Source organism: Lissotriton vulgaris, chromosome 10, assembly GCF_964263255.1.
Source record: "Lissotriton vulgaris chromosome 10, aLisVul1.2, whole genome shotgun sequence".
In the NCBI taxonomy this organism is placed as follows: Eukaryota; Metazoa; Chordata; class Amphibia; order Caudata; family Salamandridae; genus Lissotriton; species Lissotriton vulgaris.
The window spans coordinates 676,289,814-676,305,431 of NC_141698.1; the positions used below are offsets into that span (position 1 = coordinate 676,289,814).

Genomic DNA, 15,618 nt, shown 5'->3' on the forward strand with positions numbered 1-15,618 from the left:
TTAAACTTCCATGCTCAGCCCTAATTTCTTAAAAACTGTACATTAGTTTAAAATTCACAAACTTTTAAAATTTTAGAGCATTTGTATTTAAGTACACTGCAGTAGCTGTACCAGAGTTAGAAACCCTAAACCAAGGGAGATCTATACAATCTGGTTTACAAGATCTCAATGCTGAGAAGGACCCGTTCTTCCAAAGCCCAGTCCTTGCCAAATATGACATTCACAGGTACAGCATTGGCTCCCAGACAAGACAATATGACAACACAGAATTTATTAAGATTTCATGCAAGCAGCCAAACACACTGTTTCCCAGTCCAGTTCAAAGAAATGACGCCGGCTCAAACAGCAACATTTACAGTTTTTTTTAAACAATTAGCCAACATTCTTAAATAACCGTAAATTTGGCTGAGAAACAACCCCTAAAGTAGATTAAATAACCTACATTAAAAATTCTTGTCCAGTGTAAACGGTATACTCGGCCCAAAAATAAATGTGAGGAAGATACTTAACACATCCAGGTTTTATTTAAAGCATTGTTTGGCTATTAACAACATGCTTGGTCGTTTTTCATCTTCGGTTATAGTCTATGGACGTTTCCTGTCTTTTGACACTTTTTTCTGTTCTCAAAGGTCTGTTTTTCCCCTATGATCTTGGAAATGTTTTCACCTCCCTGGTTTCCTGGCCACTGTGCCAACACTGTTTGGTAAATGCCCAGCTTGTAGAAGGAAGATGTCAAGAAATGATGCTCACAGTGTCTGTGTGGTGCGTCTTCTTGACTCACTCCATCATGGATTGACATTTCTCGGAAACTGTCCTACAGGTGACAAAGAGGCAACTGACAATTGAGGAGCAGGAGATCGGCCTAGAGACGCACCCACATGCCAGCATTGAGAGGTTCATAGTTTTCTGTTTTGGAGTTGATGGATATTTCGACCTTGGAGGGCTCCAAATCTACCAATTTGGAAAAACCTGTGGTGGCGCCTGGCAAGAAACCAAGGAAGAGAGCTGTTCTTTTGTAGCAATCTCCACTAGAATTTGCTGATGTGGTGGTAGCAGTCTCTTTTGGAGATGTTGATCAACCACACATTCCTGCAGCACCAACCTTCACAACCTCTTTTTGTTTTGAGATACCAGAATCTGTTTTTGATCCGCACCAGCAAGAGCTTGGGTACAGAGACGATTATCTAAGACTCCATAGAGAAATCTGGATGTTCTCACAAGAGGTTCAGATAGGAAGAAGGAATACATTTCCCTGCACAGACAAAGTGGCTTTCAAAGGTCTGTATCTCCCAGTCCAAGGAGGAGTAGTCCGCATAGAACATTATCTCTTTACTACAGTTATGCTTCATCTGCCTTTGTTGGTTGAAAAGAGTTATTACCAGCTTCTCTGTGATCTACTCCTTCTAGGATTCTTCGGTAGATAATCATGTAGCCTTCTGTGACACCTTTTACAGGGTTTCAGGGTAGTTCAATATACAGACTACAATTCCAGATGCTAATTCCTCTGCTTTCTTTTACTTTGGGACTCTGAGTCAATTCATCAAACATTTTCCAAGAGAGAAAAGGTGGGATTACTTGGAAGGCTGCCAAGGAGGGCATGTTTTCATCTGACAATATTATGGGTTTAGCAAGAGACATGGCAGACCTAACCACAGCAGGATTTTGTCATGGTGTGTGTGAGAGACATAGTTCTGACTGAGGTTCTCTTTTTTAGGTACGAAATCTGACGCTGAGACTTTAAAGTCTGTGAGTTTGGAGAGAAAGAAAGAAATCCCACTGATTTAGTGTAATTTTTTTCTGTAAGGGAAAACATCATTCCCATACCCCTTACTGGAAAGGGCAGCAAATGGAAAAAAAGGCACTATCAGACTCTCCAAAAGCAAAAATCTTCCAGTGGGATAGTAAGCGGGATGCAGCCTTCTGCCTTCAAAGGAAAGGCTCCAACTAAATGGTGACTGCACAATGAGCACCCTGGTGAGCGGTAATATTTTCAATCAAGACAAGGGGTTCGGTCAACGAAGAGATGAAAAAGCCTTGCTTGCATTGAGTCACATCACAGTATCATTCGCCACTTCTAGAAGTTTTAAGAAGAACGGCGCCGTACTGAAGATTAATACGTGCAGCGGTGAGACGGGAAGCGAATAGCTCACACTACAGTTAAGAAGCACAAGGACCACACAACTGGATCCTATTGGCCTCCAAAACATTACTGCGGTACACAAGTCCTTTCTTGAAAAACTTATCACCCCTGACGAAGACCTTCACAAAAAGATGTGCCGTCCAGAAGGTCAAAACGCGTTGGCCCCACCTGAGAGAGGTTCTATGTTAAACCGAGTTGAAACTAGGTCCCAAAAGGGGACTAAAACAGCCCTTTAAAAAATTAAGGGCCATCCGCGAGTTTTGAGTAACATCTCTGACCCCTCCCCTGGCTAGAAAAATAGAGTAACATGAGGACAGTAAAATGCAGCAATCTGCCCATGTCCATAGTGACAGAAGTTAACATGACTATTTGTTCTACCGGACGCTATGTCCAGCCACTTTTTTTATATGTACCTTTAAATCACTTTTTGATGCACTGTTAGTTGTATAATGCACTGTATGTTTAAATCTATTTTGCACTGTATATAATTTTTTTTTTTTTAAATTTTTGAAAACCTTTATTACGCAATATCAGGAGTACAAATACGGGCCTACAACCATACGGCCGGCCACGAAAACTGTTGATGCGTCATAGCATACATTACGTTGACACCATATCACATGCGGACCACATTAATCATCGAAAGTTACACTGTAAAGCCAAGTGGTATCGTGTCTCAGGAGTCGTGAAGGTTAATTTTTTAAGGTTTTTTCATATGCAGCTATTCAAGTCCGACAACATAAATGCACAAAAACAATAAGAAGAAAACAGCCCATGCAGCTGAGGTCTAACCTCATCGACAGTGTGTCTAAAGATCCGAATACCCAGGAAGCTAGGACCCCCAGACAGGATGGCAGCGTAGTCACCCCGAAGAGGTAGCAGAACCAGGAAAGTACACAGAATTCACCGCCACCCCCCCATACTACCTAACATGGAACCGAGAGACATAGAGAAAGAGGACGAACACCAAATAAAAGGCACCATAGAAACCAAAACCGAAAAGAAAATTACCCCATCCCCCCACCCTACACGCATGCAGAGGCTACGGCCTATCCCCCCCCCCCCCCACCCCCCCCCCCCCCAGGCAGTGTGTCTGTCGCCCAATAAACCCGAAATTTAGAAGAGAAGCAGAAGAAAAGAAAAAGTATCACCCTTGAATATAGGGAGTAAGAAAAGTGTGTAAACTTATCTAAAACTCCCAAGAAACGAAAAAGGTGGGGGAGGAGCCCACAGTCATCAAGCTACCCGGACTTACGAGCACTTCAATAGTTCCTACATCAGATATAGCACCGATTTTGGAGACATCGCACAAATAAGAACCAAGTAATCTACCTCCAGACCCCCCACTCCGCCCAGAGCCGACCTATTGGCTACGGTGACAAACGATAGGATGTTGTAACTACCACCTTAAAGTAAGAGAAGCGTCCCCCCCAGCGCACTAAACAGAGCAAAAAACGTTCCAGGCCAGGTCATCTCCAGTCAATCGGCAAGTCGATGTGCGGAGGATCCTCAGCCTTGGCCAGAGCGCCGAAATACATCCAGACATGTCCACCACTGTACACTCCCCTCAAACTGGACAAAGAAACAAAATGGCCTCTCCCAACAAAGAAGGCGAAGAGGAGGAGGAAGTGAGCGCCCCCAATCAACCACTATATCGATGCCCAGGTGGCGGGGCGCCCCCCTGCCGCAAGTTGAAACATACTCCGCAAACGCAGAGAAAGAGTCACGGTGGCAAAGGCAGGGAGGGGGACCAGCGCCCGGGAAGTCTCTGGGGAATGCCACAGTGTCGAAGGAGTAGCAACAGTATCAGGCAGCAAAGCGGAAAGTGACTTTGCAACAGTATCTTCGGCAATAGAGAAACAGTCGGCTGTACATCCAGGGTCCGGCCGTATCTCCACAGTCACGCGGTGTAAAACTGTCTCTCGGACAGGGATAGACAGCGGCAGCAGGGGGCCAGTCGAACCCAGTTCTGTGAGACACGAGGCAGCTCCCACTATCTTTTGTTCCAGTACATGGGCTTGTTGCCGCCATGCCGCCCGCAAATCGAGCAGGGCAGCCAGGATGTCGCCACGGGTCGGCTCCCTCTGTGTTGCTGGCCGACTTTCGCTGCACGGGCGCTCCCCCGGGTAAATCGCCAGTTCAGGCATAGAAAGGATACTGCCCGTTGAGGATAGAGAGACAGCCATCTTCCTTCTACAGGGAAGGGGGCGTCATGGCCACCCCAGCAACAAGCTCGCAGTGCAGAGAGGGGGGGGCGGCTTTGCAGGCGAGAGCAGAAAGAGTGGGAGCCACCAACAGGCTAGCGGCACGCAGGTCCAGGGCAGGGCAGAGTGAGAGCTTTCTCTCCAACCAGCGGTGTGGACAGGCAGCGGTAGAGCAGGCACCCCAAGATGGACTCCGTACAGTCCACAAGCAGAAAGTCGGGAGGAAAACGTTGTGACTCGGGTTCCAGTGTCTCTCGGAAGCAGGGCAACCCAGCAAGGAGCCTTACCGCTTAAAAAGGGGCGATGCACTCCGTCTCCGCGATCAGCAGCGCTCCTGCCCCAGCCAGTGCCGTGTCAGCGTGTCCGGCCGACGGCGCCCAGCCGTGTCCAATGGCGGCGATCAGCTCCAGGTCCCGGGTCGGAGTCGGGGGTCGGAAAACGGTGCTAATTCACCGTATAAATAGTCGGCAGAGGTCCCAAAAGAACACCGGCGACATCCGTGCTCGCGTGCCTCCGTTTAAACAAGGTCCAGTCAGGATTAATGCCAGGATTTCGGTGCAGGATCGGACGGCTCGCGGAGCCCGGAGCTTACACGTCCGTCCCGGTCGCCATCTTGGCTCCTCCCCCCGCACTGTATATAATTGATGGGCACATTGTTTTTTATTAACACATTTTCATTGGTTATTTGTATATATTGAGAAGAAAAGACAAAAAAGTGTCGGTCTAATTTGCCCTGTGACGGGTATGATTGTTTTTTGCAAATTCAATATGAAAAAGTTAGATTAACACAGATGCATATACCCCAAAGATAATAAAAAAAATCGTTTGGGAAGTAACTTGTTTGTTCAATCCATGGTGTCAGAGGTAACTTGTTCTTTACACATATATCAGGATTCCAGCCTATGCCCATTTCTTAACCAAATTATTCCCCTATATTTCAAATGTTGTAATAATACAGCACACTCTTCATTATTTGTCCTGTCTAGATAACAAGACGATGCCTATTAACCTGGAGAGCATGTAAATACCTCTTTGCAGTTAATGTAGGATTTGGGAAGAAAGAAACAACAAAATAGTTGGCTTCAAATGAAAATGACTCATCGATCCAGTTTGAAGTTTGCAAACCCTTCTAGTCGAAGTAATCGCAACTATGAAAGTCATCTTCCACGAAAGGTGTTTTAACGCTGCTTTGTACATCAGTTCAAAAGAAGGCCCCATTAATTTGGGGAGCATGTTATTCAATTCCCAGGAGGGAGGTTGTCTAACTGATCTGACTCCTGAGTGGATATGCTGGTGGACAAGCTTTTTTTCATAATCATGGGACAGATGTATCAAGTGTTTTTTTTTTTTATCGCAAACGCTGCGAATCGCAAAATAGCGTTTGCGACAAAAAAAACGGGAAATGCGATGTATTAAAAAAATCGCATTGCAAAATTAAGGAATCGCAAAATTTGCGATTCCTTAATTTCGCGCTACCATTTAAGGAATCTCAAAAAGCAATTCCTTAAATGGTAGGTAAGAAAGAAGAAAGTTTTGCGATTTCACTCTAAGAAATCGCAAATTACCACCAACTTGTAGTTGGTGGTAATTTGCGAATTCTTCAAAAAACGCACTTTTTGGAATTTCTAAAGGTGCCATGTGACGCTCATAACGTGCCCTTAGGGCATGTATGCGCGCACATGTAAATTTCAGGGGTGCAGCAGGGTGTCCTTAAGACACCCTTGAAATTATTCTCAGTTTGCGATTAGAAAATTGCGAATCGCAAATTGAGAATAACTTTTCATTCATTCTTATGGGCCTCCTGGCCCATAGAAATGAATGGGAAATTATTCCTTAATTGCGATTAGCAATTTGCTAATCTCAATTAAGGAATTTTAAGAAATCGCTAAAAAAATAGCGAATTTCTAGATACATACCATTTAGCAATTCTCAAATAGCGATTCGCAAAAATTCGCTATTTGAGAATCGCGAAAGGGTATCTTGATACAACTGGCCCTTATTTACTTAAATATTCAATTCAGATACCCTAATGGTGTGTTTTAAAGTGCGTAGGGTTTCTACTCTAATTGACCTTTTATGAATATCGGAGGGAATCCCATAAAAAGAAGGAAAAGTTACTTGTAATCCTAGTTCTCTCTGAATTAATAAAAGCCCTGTCCATCTCCCTGCTTACCGTTCACAGATCTTGAATTTGTATTGACAATTAAATATTTCCCTTGAACTCCAAAAACAAAGTGCATGCCACCCTGCTAGCAGGTTGCTAATGTTCTAAAATTGTCACTATTGTTCTAGTACCGGGTGTACTATTTACATTGGTTCACCAGTTTGTTTTTTCATTTCATTAGAAATACGAAAAAATAAGAACTAGAATTACAAGTAAGTAACTTATGCTTCCCTCTCCTCCAGTGCTTGTGCTATTGTTTTCAATCCATTCTGATCTCACGCGGGAACCTTCCCTAGCATTGCTCACCATTGGAACACAGCTGTTCCTAGGAGCCTAATAGTGTTGTCTGCGCACCACTAATGTTAAACGACAGGAGAGAGAGAGAGAGAGAGAGAGAGAGAGAGAGAGAGAGAGACCGCGAGACCGCGACCGCATACTGTGAAAGATGGTCACCAAGTGACTTAAGAATGGCCTTGCCAGCAAGAAGAGAGGAGATACTTTGAAAAGAGACAAGCCGACATGCCTATCTTTGTCTCCAGTTGACCTGCCGTACTGAGTCAATTTTTGTACCATGTATTTTACATCTTCCTAGTTTGTTTTCATGCTCAATTTTTAGATCCTAGATAATGCAATTTTATATTTATTTTCTGAATTAATTGTATGTATTTCAAAATGCACTTTATATTCCTACTGATCAATTGGTGAGAGATGGTTTTATTACGATTGCTGTTTGTCTTCATCTCTAATTCAAATCTCTCCGCTAGCACTTTATTTCTTGCCATTGGTGTGATTCCATTGGATATTATGATATTTGAGTTTCTAGAAGAAAATTGCTCTGAAATGTAATGAAGTTGGTTATTAATGTATTTCTGCTTAAAATGTGAGCACAAATTACAGTATTCATGTAATGTAGCACTGGGCATAGTAAGATTATATTAAGTGGTGTCATGAAAGTCTAACATATTTTTCTTTGCTGCTATTAGTACTTTCACTGTGCTACCTATAAGTATCAACGTTGTTTGCTTGCTGTTATTGAAAACTCGCCGTTGTTGCCATGATTTGTTTTATGTTTGAGTTAAAACATTTTTTCGTTATAAAAGCAGTTTATAGAAATGTATTCTGTTAGAAACTATAAACTTTCAGTATTTTCATTTAACTTCAGATCATAAGATCTGTTTTTGAAGATATTTCTATTTTTTTTATAACTGATTTGAGATTTTTGGTAATGCAAAGCGTATTTTTATATTACTATGTTTCCACTTTTACTTATGTAGGATTCCAAACTTCCTTTACCGATTCGAAATACACTTTTGGAACTTTTTGGGCAAATTGAACGAGAGTTTGAGAACCTCTACATTGAAAATTTGGAATGTAAGTACATTGGCCTATATGTTTAAATTGTTATTGAATTATATTCAGCCTTTTCATCGCTTTCACCACTTCCTCTTCACAAAACACTTAAACAGGTACAAGAAATTTATGTTCAGAGATAAAATGGCTCCATAGTCATAATTTAAGTGCATCTTGAGGTGCGAGTTGGGTTATGAAGGCTCTCACCAAGTCGGGTGCGATGAGCTGTCCAGCAGTTTGAGTTAATGACCCTGTTAAGTCCTTAGCCCTCTGGTGATGTAGATGGTCAGGGAACCTTCTCTTTGGTCCAGCTAGGTTGCAGTGGTTGGGTATATTTGTAGGGTAAGCTGAGGGAGGGGTGGGGGAGTAAATTGAAGCAATTGCTACTTTGATAGATAAAGAGAGTTGAGGGAGCAGAGGTACATTAGGAGTAGGAAGAAGATACTGAATAAGATGAGGAAGTCTGAATGAGGGGGAATCATTAGAAGCAGGTTTACACTTAGCCCAGAGACCCACTGTTGCCCATCCTAAACCTGCTTCAAATGCTTCCCCCTCATTCAGACTTCCTCATCTCATTCAGTATCTTCTTCCTACTCCGCGTGTAACCCCGCTGGAAGAATGCTGGAATGTAGAGAGTATATGAGATGCTTCATTCTACCTGAGGACATTGTTGTGCCTGGATGCACCTATGGTTGGAAGTTGATTGGAAGTAAGCCTGTTCAGAAATAAACTGGTAATAGGAGACCAGACCCTCCCAGTGGGATATTCAACTTCTCAACACCAGTCATTGGGAAACTATGGAATCCAGCCTAGAGCAGTGATACAGCTTACTAAAATCATGGATTGTTATAGGTTTATAAGTTTCAACGTGGAATGGCAAAAGTTCAGTCTACTTGAAGATGCAGCTTCCCAAAAAGGAGTGTATGGAGGTGCACTCACTGTAATGGCTGAGGTGCAACTCACTGGAAGGGAGATCTTACACTACAAGCTCTAGGTATTAGGCACAGAATACATACATTGTAGGACCACCTCATGATAGTGGAGGATGAACCAGGATAGTGTGTTTAATGACCACTTGTTTGATGGCCCGTAGACTGTGAGCCAGAGTGGAGAGGTAGGAAATATAATGGACAGAGAGGCTTTCTCGAAACACACAGAAAAGAGGCTTAAAGCGTCTCCGGAGACTTGAATGGGCTTGCTGCAAGAAGAGGCAGGTGCAGTGGTAAGGGCTATTCCGAGGACAGCTGTCGGATTGCAGTGCTGGCTGGGTGCCTGTGAGTACTGCTGGTGTTTTAGGATGCTGCACAGTCAGGCCTGCTACAACAAAGTTCGGCTCACATCCTAAAAGCGATGCTTAAGAGTGTAGAGCTATTGATACACTGGGAGGGTTTGAGCTATTCCAGACTAGGACAGGCGCACTCCCTAGTGGCCGCACGGTATCGTGTCGCTGATTGTCAGACTCCAGGCAAAAGGGCGGGCGGTAATCCCTCGTAACCGCTCAATGGTGGATCACAAATCCACACTAATTTGTACAAAAACAACAAATGCCCCTGCTCTAGGAAGATATCACAATGTTCGGTGAGTCCTGGTTGTGGTTTAGTAGTGAGTTATCAACATCAATAATATTTTCAGAATCAACAGAAAGAAAGTTCAATGAGATAGAGTCCTTGTTGTAGAGAACAGATTTATTGTTCCTCTTGTTCTGGCCAACACGTGTTTCATCGCAGGGAAACAGACTGTGAATCTTCAGGGCCTTTAGGAAAGAAAGCCGGAAGTAGCGATATGGCCAAAAGTAGTATTGTTGCGTTTAGAAAACGTGGTCGGGTAAAACCTTGGAAAGTTCATGGGAAAACATCCCCGGGAGGAGAAAAGATTAGAGCTGTTGCGCTAGAATCCGGTATTTAGGCGGGTGCACCTGAAAATATTCAATCTCCCTCCTGTAGGTCCCGGTGCCGTTGTCCGAAAGCTTCTTTCCTAAAGGCCCTGAAGATTCGCAGTCTGTTTCCCTGCGATGAAACACGTGTTGGCCAGAACAAGAGGAACAATAAATCTGTTCTCTACAACAAGGACTCTATCTCATTGAACTTTCTTTCTGTTGATTCTGAAAATAAGAGTGTAGAGCTACTGGTCTTCCTCCGGAATGAATGAAGGAAGTTGGTAGTGCAGAGGGTTGTGTGTCCTAGACTGGGCTGTATACATGCTGCAATGACAGGAAAGAGGTGGTGTGGTCCCCATTGCATAGTATAGTTAGGCAGGAGGCTAGTTTACATATGAGCATATATCTCGAATTTTCCAGATTTTGTAGTCTTTAGGTCTGCTACATGACTCACGTTACATTGGGTAACTGAACACCTACCTGGGAGATACTGAATAATGCAACTAAAAGGTGCTAATTCTCTATATCTCATTTGTGCTGCAGAGGGAGAGCTCTGAGAAAACAAGCAACCAACACAGTTCAACTGAATGGGAAGAAATGAAAAGGAGGGCTGCTCTACAAATGCCCATAAATGGGCAATTGCCTTTATTAACTGTGTATACTTAGCTAAGGGTGATTAATGGTAACCAAAAATAGTAGAAGAAGGCTTCTATAGTTGCTGAGCGAGGGGTCGCTCTGTGCATAATTCTATGACAAAGAAGCGAGAGTCGGAGAATGTCGAGTTGGAACCAAAAGCACTACTGATCTTCATGCGGAAAATTGTGCAAACAATTATTGGCAACAATAACATGCTAATCAAATTAAAATGACTTGATAAGCCACCTTAGTGCATTGATTTGACAGAATAACTTAACAAATGACGTTAGCACACATCAGGAAAAAGTCAAAATGGAGATGGCGCTGGGCAGCATATGTGTGAAGAATGAATATTTTAGAAGCTAATTCTCTCCTAAATAATATTTTATTGAGCGTCTAGCAGAGTCGATCGACTAACCTTGGCAAGATGGAGAAGCACGCTATTGGATATTTCTGTCACACACATTTGTCAACCGTTTGTTGAGTCTACCGCTACTTAGCCCTGCGCCTCTATCAACTTAGGCTAATAGCTCACCTGCTAAACTACCTTAAAGACCATGCTTTCATTCTTTGGTTGGCAAGGGATTAAAGCAAAGCTGTCCTTTAAAGGATGGCACTGTCTATTTTCTAGACTTCACCCTTGTGTTTAGGACCGCACGATGCACTTTCAGCAGTGTAAAAGGAAACTGGTGCAGATACAGATTAACTAGGAGTTGCTGTACCAAGCCAGACAAAAGAATACCCCATGGAGTTGAAGCATATTTCTTTCCTGACTGGCAAGCTGCCATGAAGTTCTCAAGATGCGTGTAACTAAAGAGTAATATCCCCTGCGTGGTGGAGCATCCCCTGCTCACTCCTGACTGCCAGTGAACGAGACCTGTTGGTAGGAGCATAATAGCTCAGCGCAAAAGTGGCTGCCAACTGAAGAGCTACCTGAAGTGTAGTTCGTCAAGTGTATCTAATAGAGACTTATAGCTTCAGATTCCTTACCTTTGATTTACTCCAGGCATCAGACTGTATCTCGAAGATCTTTTGTCAACAGTACTCCTGCACGTCGTCTCTGTCGTTCGTGCCGGAAGTGACGTCCAAGTCCCATATCTAGGCGTCACCTTGGCATGCTAACGTGCGTCCTTTTTGTGCCAGCCAGCGCTGGTCTGAGAGAAGAGCTATCCCTCTGCCAGTTTTTGAAAATGTTTGTGACATTTTGTCTACTTTTTGGGGAGGTTTTTTCCTCCTGTTGTGTCGAGGATGTCCTAGAGGAAAACAGGTTACAAACCCTGTGGCGCCTGTCATTGCGCCATGTTGGGGACAGACCCGCACCTCTTTTGTTTGTGGTATCTGAAAGAGACACGTTAGTGATAGATTCCTTACCTTAGAATATCCCCAGGCGTCAGACTGGATCCGGAAACTTTTGCGTAGCAGTACCCTTGCGCGTCGGTAGGCGTCGTCTGCGGCTCCGTGTCCGTCGTCGGCGCCGTGATGTCGTCTGAGTACTTAGACGCCGCCTCCGCGTGCTGATGGCAGTTCTTCTTTTTCCCACGCCAGCCAGCGCAGATCTGAAAAGAGCAGTTACCCTAGTCAATTTTTGACTAAGTTTTTGGTGATCTTTTTGATCCTTTTCAAAGTCTTGTACGACTCCGACGGTGCTGTAAGGATGCATTCAAGCATTGCGACGAGTGCGACCGCACCATGTCGGTCACGGATCCTCACCACCTGTGCCTGACGTGTTTGGGCGTCGACGACGAGGCCTGCCCCGACTGTCAGGCCCTTTCGAGGAAAACCAGGCGGGAGCGGTCCCGCAGGCGGCTCGAACTCGGGCAGTCGGCCCCGCGCCGCGTGAGGTCCCGGTCCCACGGGAGGTCGAGGGACAGGTCGCGGCGACGGAGCCGTCACCGCTCCGGGAGTCGGCACCACTCCTCCGGGTCCAAGTAGTCAGGTAAGAAACACAAGAAGTCGAAGAGGCATCATCGCTCTTCTGACTCACCCCGACGCTCGCGCGATGCGGCCGGGGGTTCGGGTGACACCACCCACGCGGCTCCTCGGGAGTCGCGGGCGCCGCGTCCGACCCCATACCCTCCGGTCCCTGGGCTGAACGCGACGCCGGAAGAGATTGAGCGTTACCTCATGGCCATGAGATCCCTTTCTCCTCCGACGGGCTCCGCGGCGCCTCCGGGCCCAGCGGACCCGTCTGGGGGCCCTAGTGGGTCGGGGGCTTCGACCCGGACGCCGTTGTGTGGTTCGGCCCCGACGCCGCTGGCGCCTTCGGGCCCGGCTCCGCAGGGCCCCACGATCCCGACACCGCCGATGCCCTCGGGCCCGGCGCTGCAGGAACAGCGGCACCGGCGCCGCAGGGCCTTCCTCGGGCTCTGGATCGTCACCGGTGGACCTTACGACCCCCCCGGCGTCGGTCCGTGTGGTGTCACCTCCGGCGCCGTCCTCGGGCGGCGCCGTCCCCGATACCTCCTTTGCTTCAGTTCCGACGTCGGGATGGCACCTATCGGCGCCGCACCCGACGCCGTTTGGAGATTTTTACTTCTATGAACCGACCTCATACAATTAAGACCCTGAATCTCAGGAGATGGGTGATGAGGAGGATTGGGAGGGGTCTGAGGACCCTCTGACCAAGGAGTGTCCGTCGAATATGGACTGGGCAGGAGACCTTGGGGAGGCCAGTGGCCTGGACACCTCTCCAGACACTGGATTTGTCTCTCCTCCTACCGTGGCTTCGGAGGAGGCGGCTACCTATGGTGTGGTGTTGACGAGGGCTGCCAAGGCCTTGGGCCTTGAGCTCCCCGTCGCGGCCGTGAGGACTAACCTCCTCACAGAGGTCCTTAAGCCGCAGTCATGCTCAATGGAGCCTCTGCTGCCGTTTAATGAGGCCTTGACGGACGTTCTTTTGGGCACTTGGTCCAGGCCCGCTACGGGTTCGCCCGTAGATAGGAACGTGGCCAGACGCCACCGCCTGGCTCCGGGCGACCCATGTTTCCTGTCCTCCCACCCCACCCCGAGAGTCTGGTCATCCAGGCCTCTAATTCCCAGACCGCATTCCGGACCGCCCCGCCGGACAGGGATTCCAAGAGGTACGAGAATTATGGAAAGAAGATATTCTCATCCCTTAGTTTGGGACTGCGGTCTTCCAACACTGCATGCCTCTTGGGCCGCTACACCCACTCTCTGTGGGAGACAGTGGCGGAAGTGCTGCCAGAGTGCCCGTTGGAGGTACGGGCCAAACTCGGCCAAGCCCTTGTGGAGGGCCGGGACGCAGCCAAGTATTCCATCAGGTTTGGGCTGGATACTACCGACTCGCTGGGCAGAGCGATGGCTACGACAGTGGCGGTGAGACGCCATGCCTGGCTGAGATCCGCCAATTTTTCGGCAGATGTCCAGAACACTCTTATGGACATGCCGTTCGATGGCCGTCGCCTCTTTGGTGACAAGGCAGACCACGCGCTTGAGCTCTTTGAGGACTCCAGGGCTACGGCCCAGTCCTTGGGCCTCTCGGGTGCCTTTCGCTGCTTTCGTGGCCAGGGAAGGGGCGCCCCCACACGTGCCGCTAGCCACTCGCCAGCAGACTGTCGTCCAGCGCTGCGGCTGACGTGGAAACCGCTGCGGAGGCGGTCGGGGAACCAGGCGGAGTCAGTCCACACCTGCCCCCGCGGCATCCACCTCTAAACCCTCATAGTCCGTGCTTTTCGGCCCATGTGACGCCAGTGGGAGCAGGGTTCGCCTTCACCACTCTCACTGGCGCACTGTCACTTTGGACAGGTGGGTGCTGCAGATCGTCCGGAGGGGCTACTCCCTCCCCTTCGAGACGACTCCTCAAGCCATGCCACCGCAACACCACCGCGTATCGGGGGATCATTTGCGGCTCCTGCAGGAGGAAGTTTCGGCCCTCTTGGCCAAGGGGGCCATCAAGCGCGTTCCTGGGCCAGAAGTAGGACGTGGTTGCTACTCCCACTACTTTCTGGTACCCAAGAAGGGCAAAGGGGGCCTACGCCCTATCTTGGATCTGAGGAACGTCAACGGCTTCCTCCGGAAGGAGAAGTTCAAAATGCTGACTCTGGCTCAGGTCTTAGCTGCCCTAGACCCAGGAGACTGGATGGTAGCGTTGGACTTGCAGGACGCGTATTTCCACATCCCCGTCCTGCCGGCCCACCGGCGTTACCTGCGGTTCACGGTAGGCCACGAGCACTTTGTTTACCGTGCTCCCCTTCGGCCTTACCAGCGCCCCACGGGTGTTCACGAAGGTGATGGCGGTGGTCGCAGCTCATCTGCGCAGGTTAGGGGTGTCAGTCTTCCCCTACCTAGACGACTGGTTGTTGAAGGCGGGCTCGCACCAGACAGTCGTCGGCCACCTCCAGACTACGGCGGATCTCCTGCACCAGCTGGGATTTTCCATCAATGTGCCGAAGTCACACCTGTGCCCCTCTCAGAAGCTCCTTTTCATCGGAGCGGTTCTCAACTCGGCGCAGTTTCGGGTTTACTCACCCGAACAGCAGGTTCGGGATATACAGGCTCTGATTCCGGTCTTCCGGCCTTTATCCCGAGTTTCGGTCAGGTTGACGCTGCGGCTTCTGGGGCTGATGGCCTCCTGCATCCTTCTGGTGCATCACGCACGGTGGCGGATGCGGGCTCTGCAGTGGGACCTGAAGTTTCAGTGGGCCCAGCATCAGGACAACCTGTCCGACCATGTCCTGATCTCGAAGGGCACTGCGAGACAGCTGCAGTGGTGGCTCACGGACCGCGATTGGGTCAACGGCAGATCCCTCTCCCTTCCCCAACCGGAGCACGTAGTTGTCGACGGACGCATCCCTCCAGGGCTGGGGAGGCCACATGGTAGAGGCGGAGATCAGAGGCCTCTGGTCTCCAGCGGAGTCCCAGCTCCATATCAACCTGTTGGAGCTGTGGGCGATTCGTCTAGCACTGAAGGCATTCCTCCCGTCTGTCTGAGGGAGTGTAGTGCAAGTGTTAACGGACAACACCACCGCCATGTGGTACTGCAACAAACAGAGCGGGGTGGGGTCGTGGACCCTCTGCCAGGAGGCTCTGCGCCTCTGGCAATGGCTGGAACATCAGGGCGTGACTCTGATGGTTCAACACCTGGCAGGTTCTCTGAACGCCAGGGCGGACGAACTCAGCCGACGGTGCTCGATGGATCACAAATGGCGTCTGAGCTCGGACGTGGCGCAAGGCCTCTTTCAGCAGTGGGGAGAGCCTTGGTTAGATCTATTCGCCACTGAAGAGAACG

The 15,618-nt window shown here is 48.0% G+C and overlaps 1 protein-coding gene across 6 annotated transcripts in view; it reads left to right on the plus strand.

Moving 5' to 3' along the window:
• The window catches only part of WDR37 (WD repeat domain 37), a 608,563-nt gene that overhangs the window by 110,485 nt on the left and 482,460 nt on the right, over positions 1 to 15,618 (plus strand). For all 6 annotated transcript variants that reach the window (XM_086941512.1, XM_086941515.1, XM_086941510.1 and 3 more), the window contains one exon: positions 7,783 to 7,879. In XM_086941512.1, coding sequence (XP_086797638.1) covers positions 7,783 to 7,879 — 97 coding nt within the window. The remainder of the gene's footprint in view (positions 1 to 7,782; positions 7,880 to 15,618) is intronic.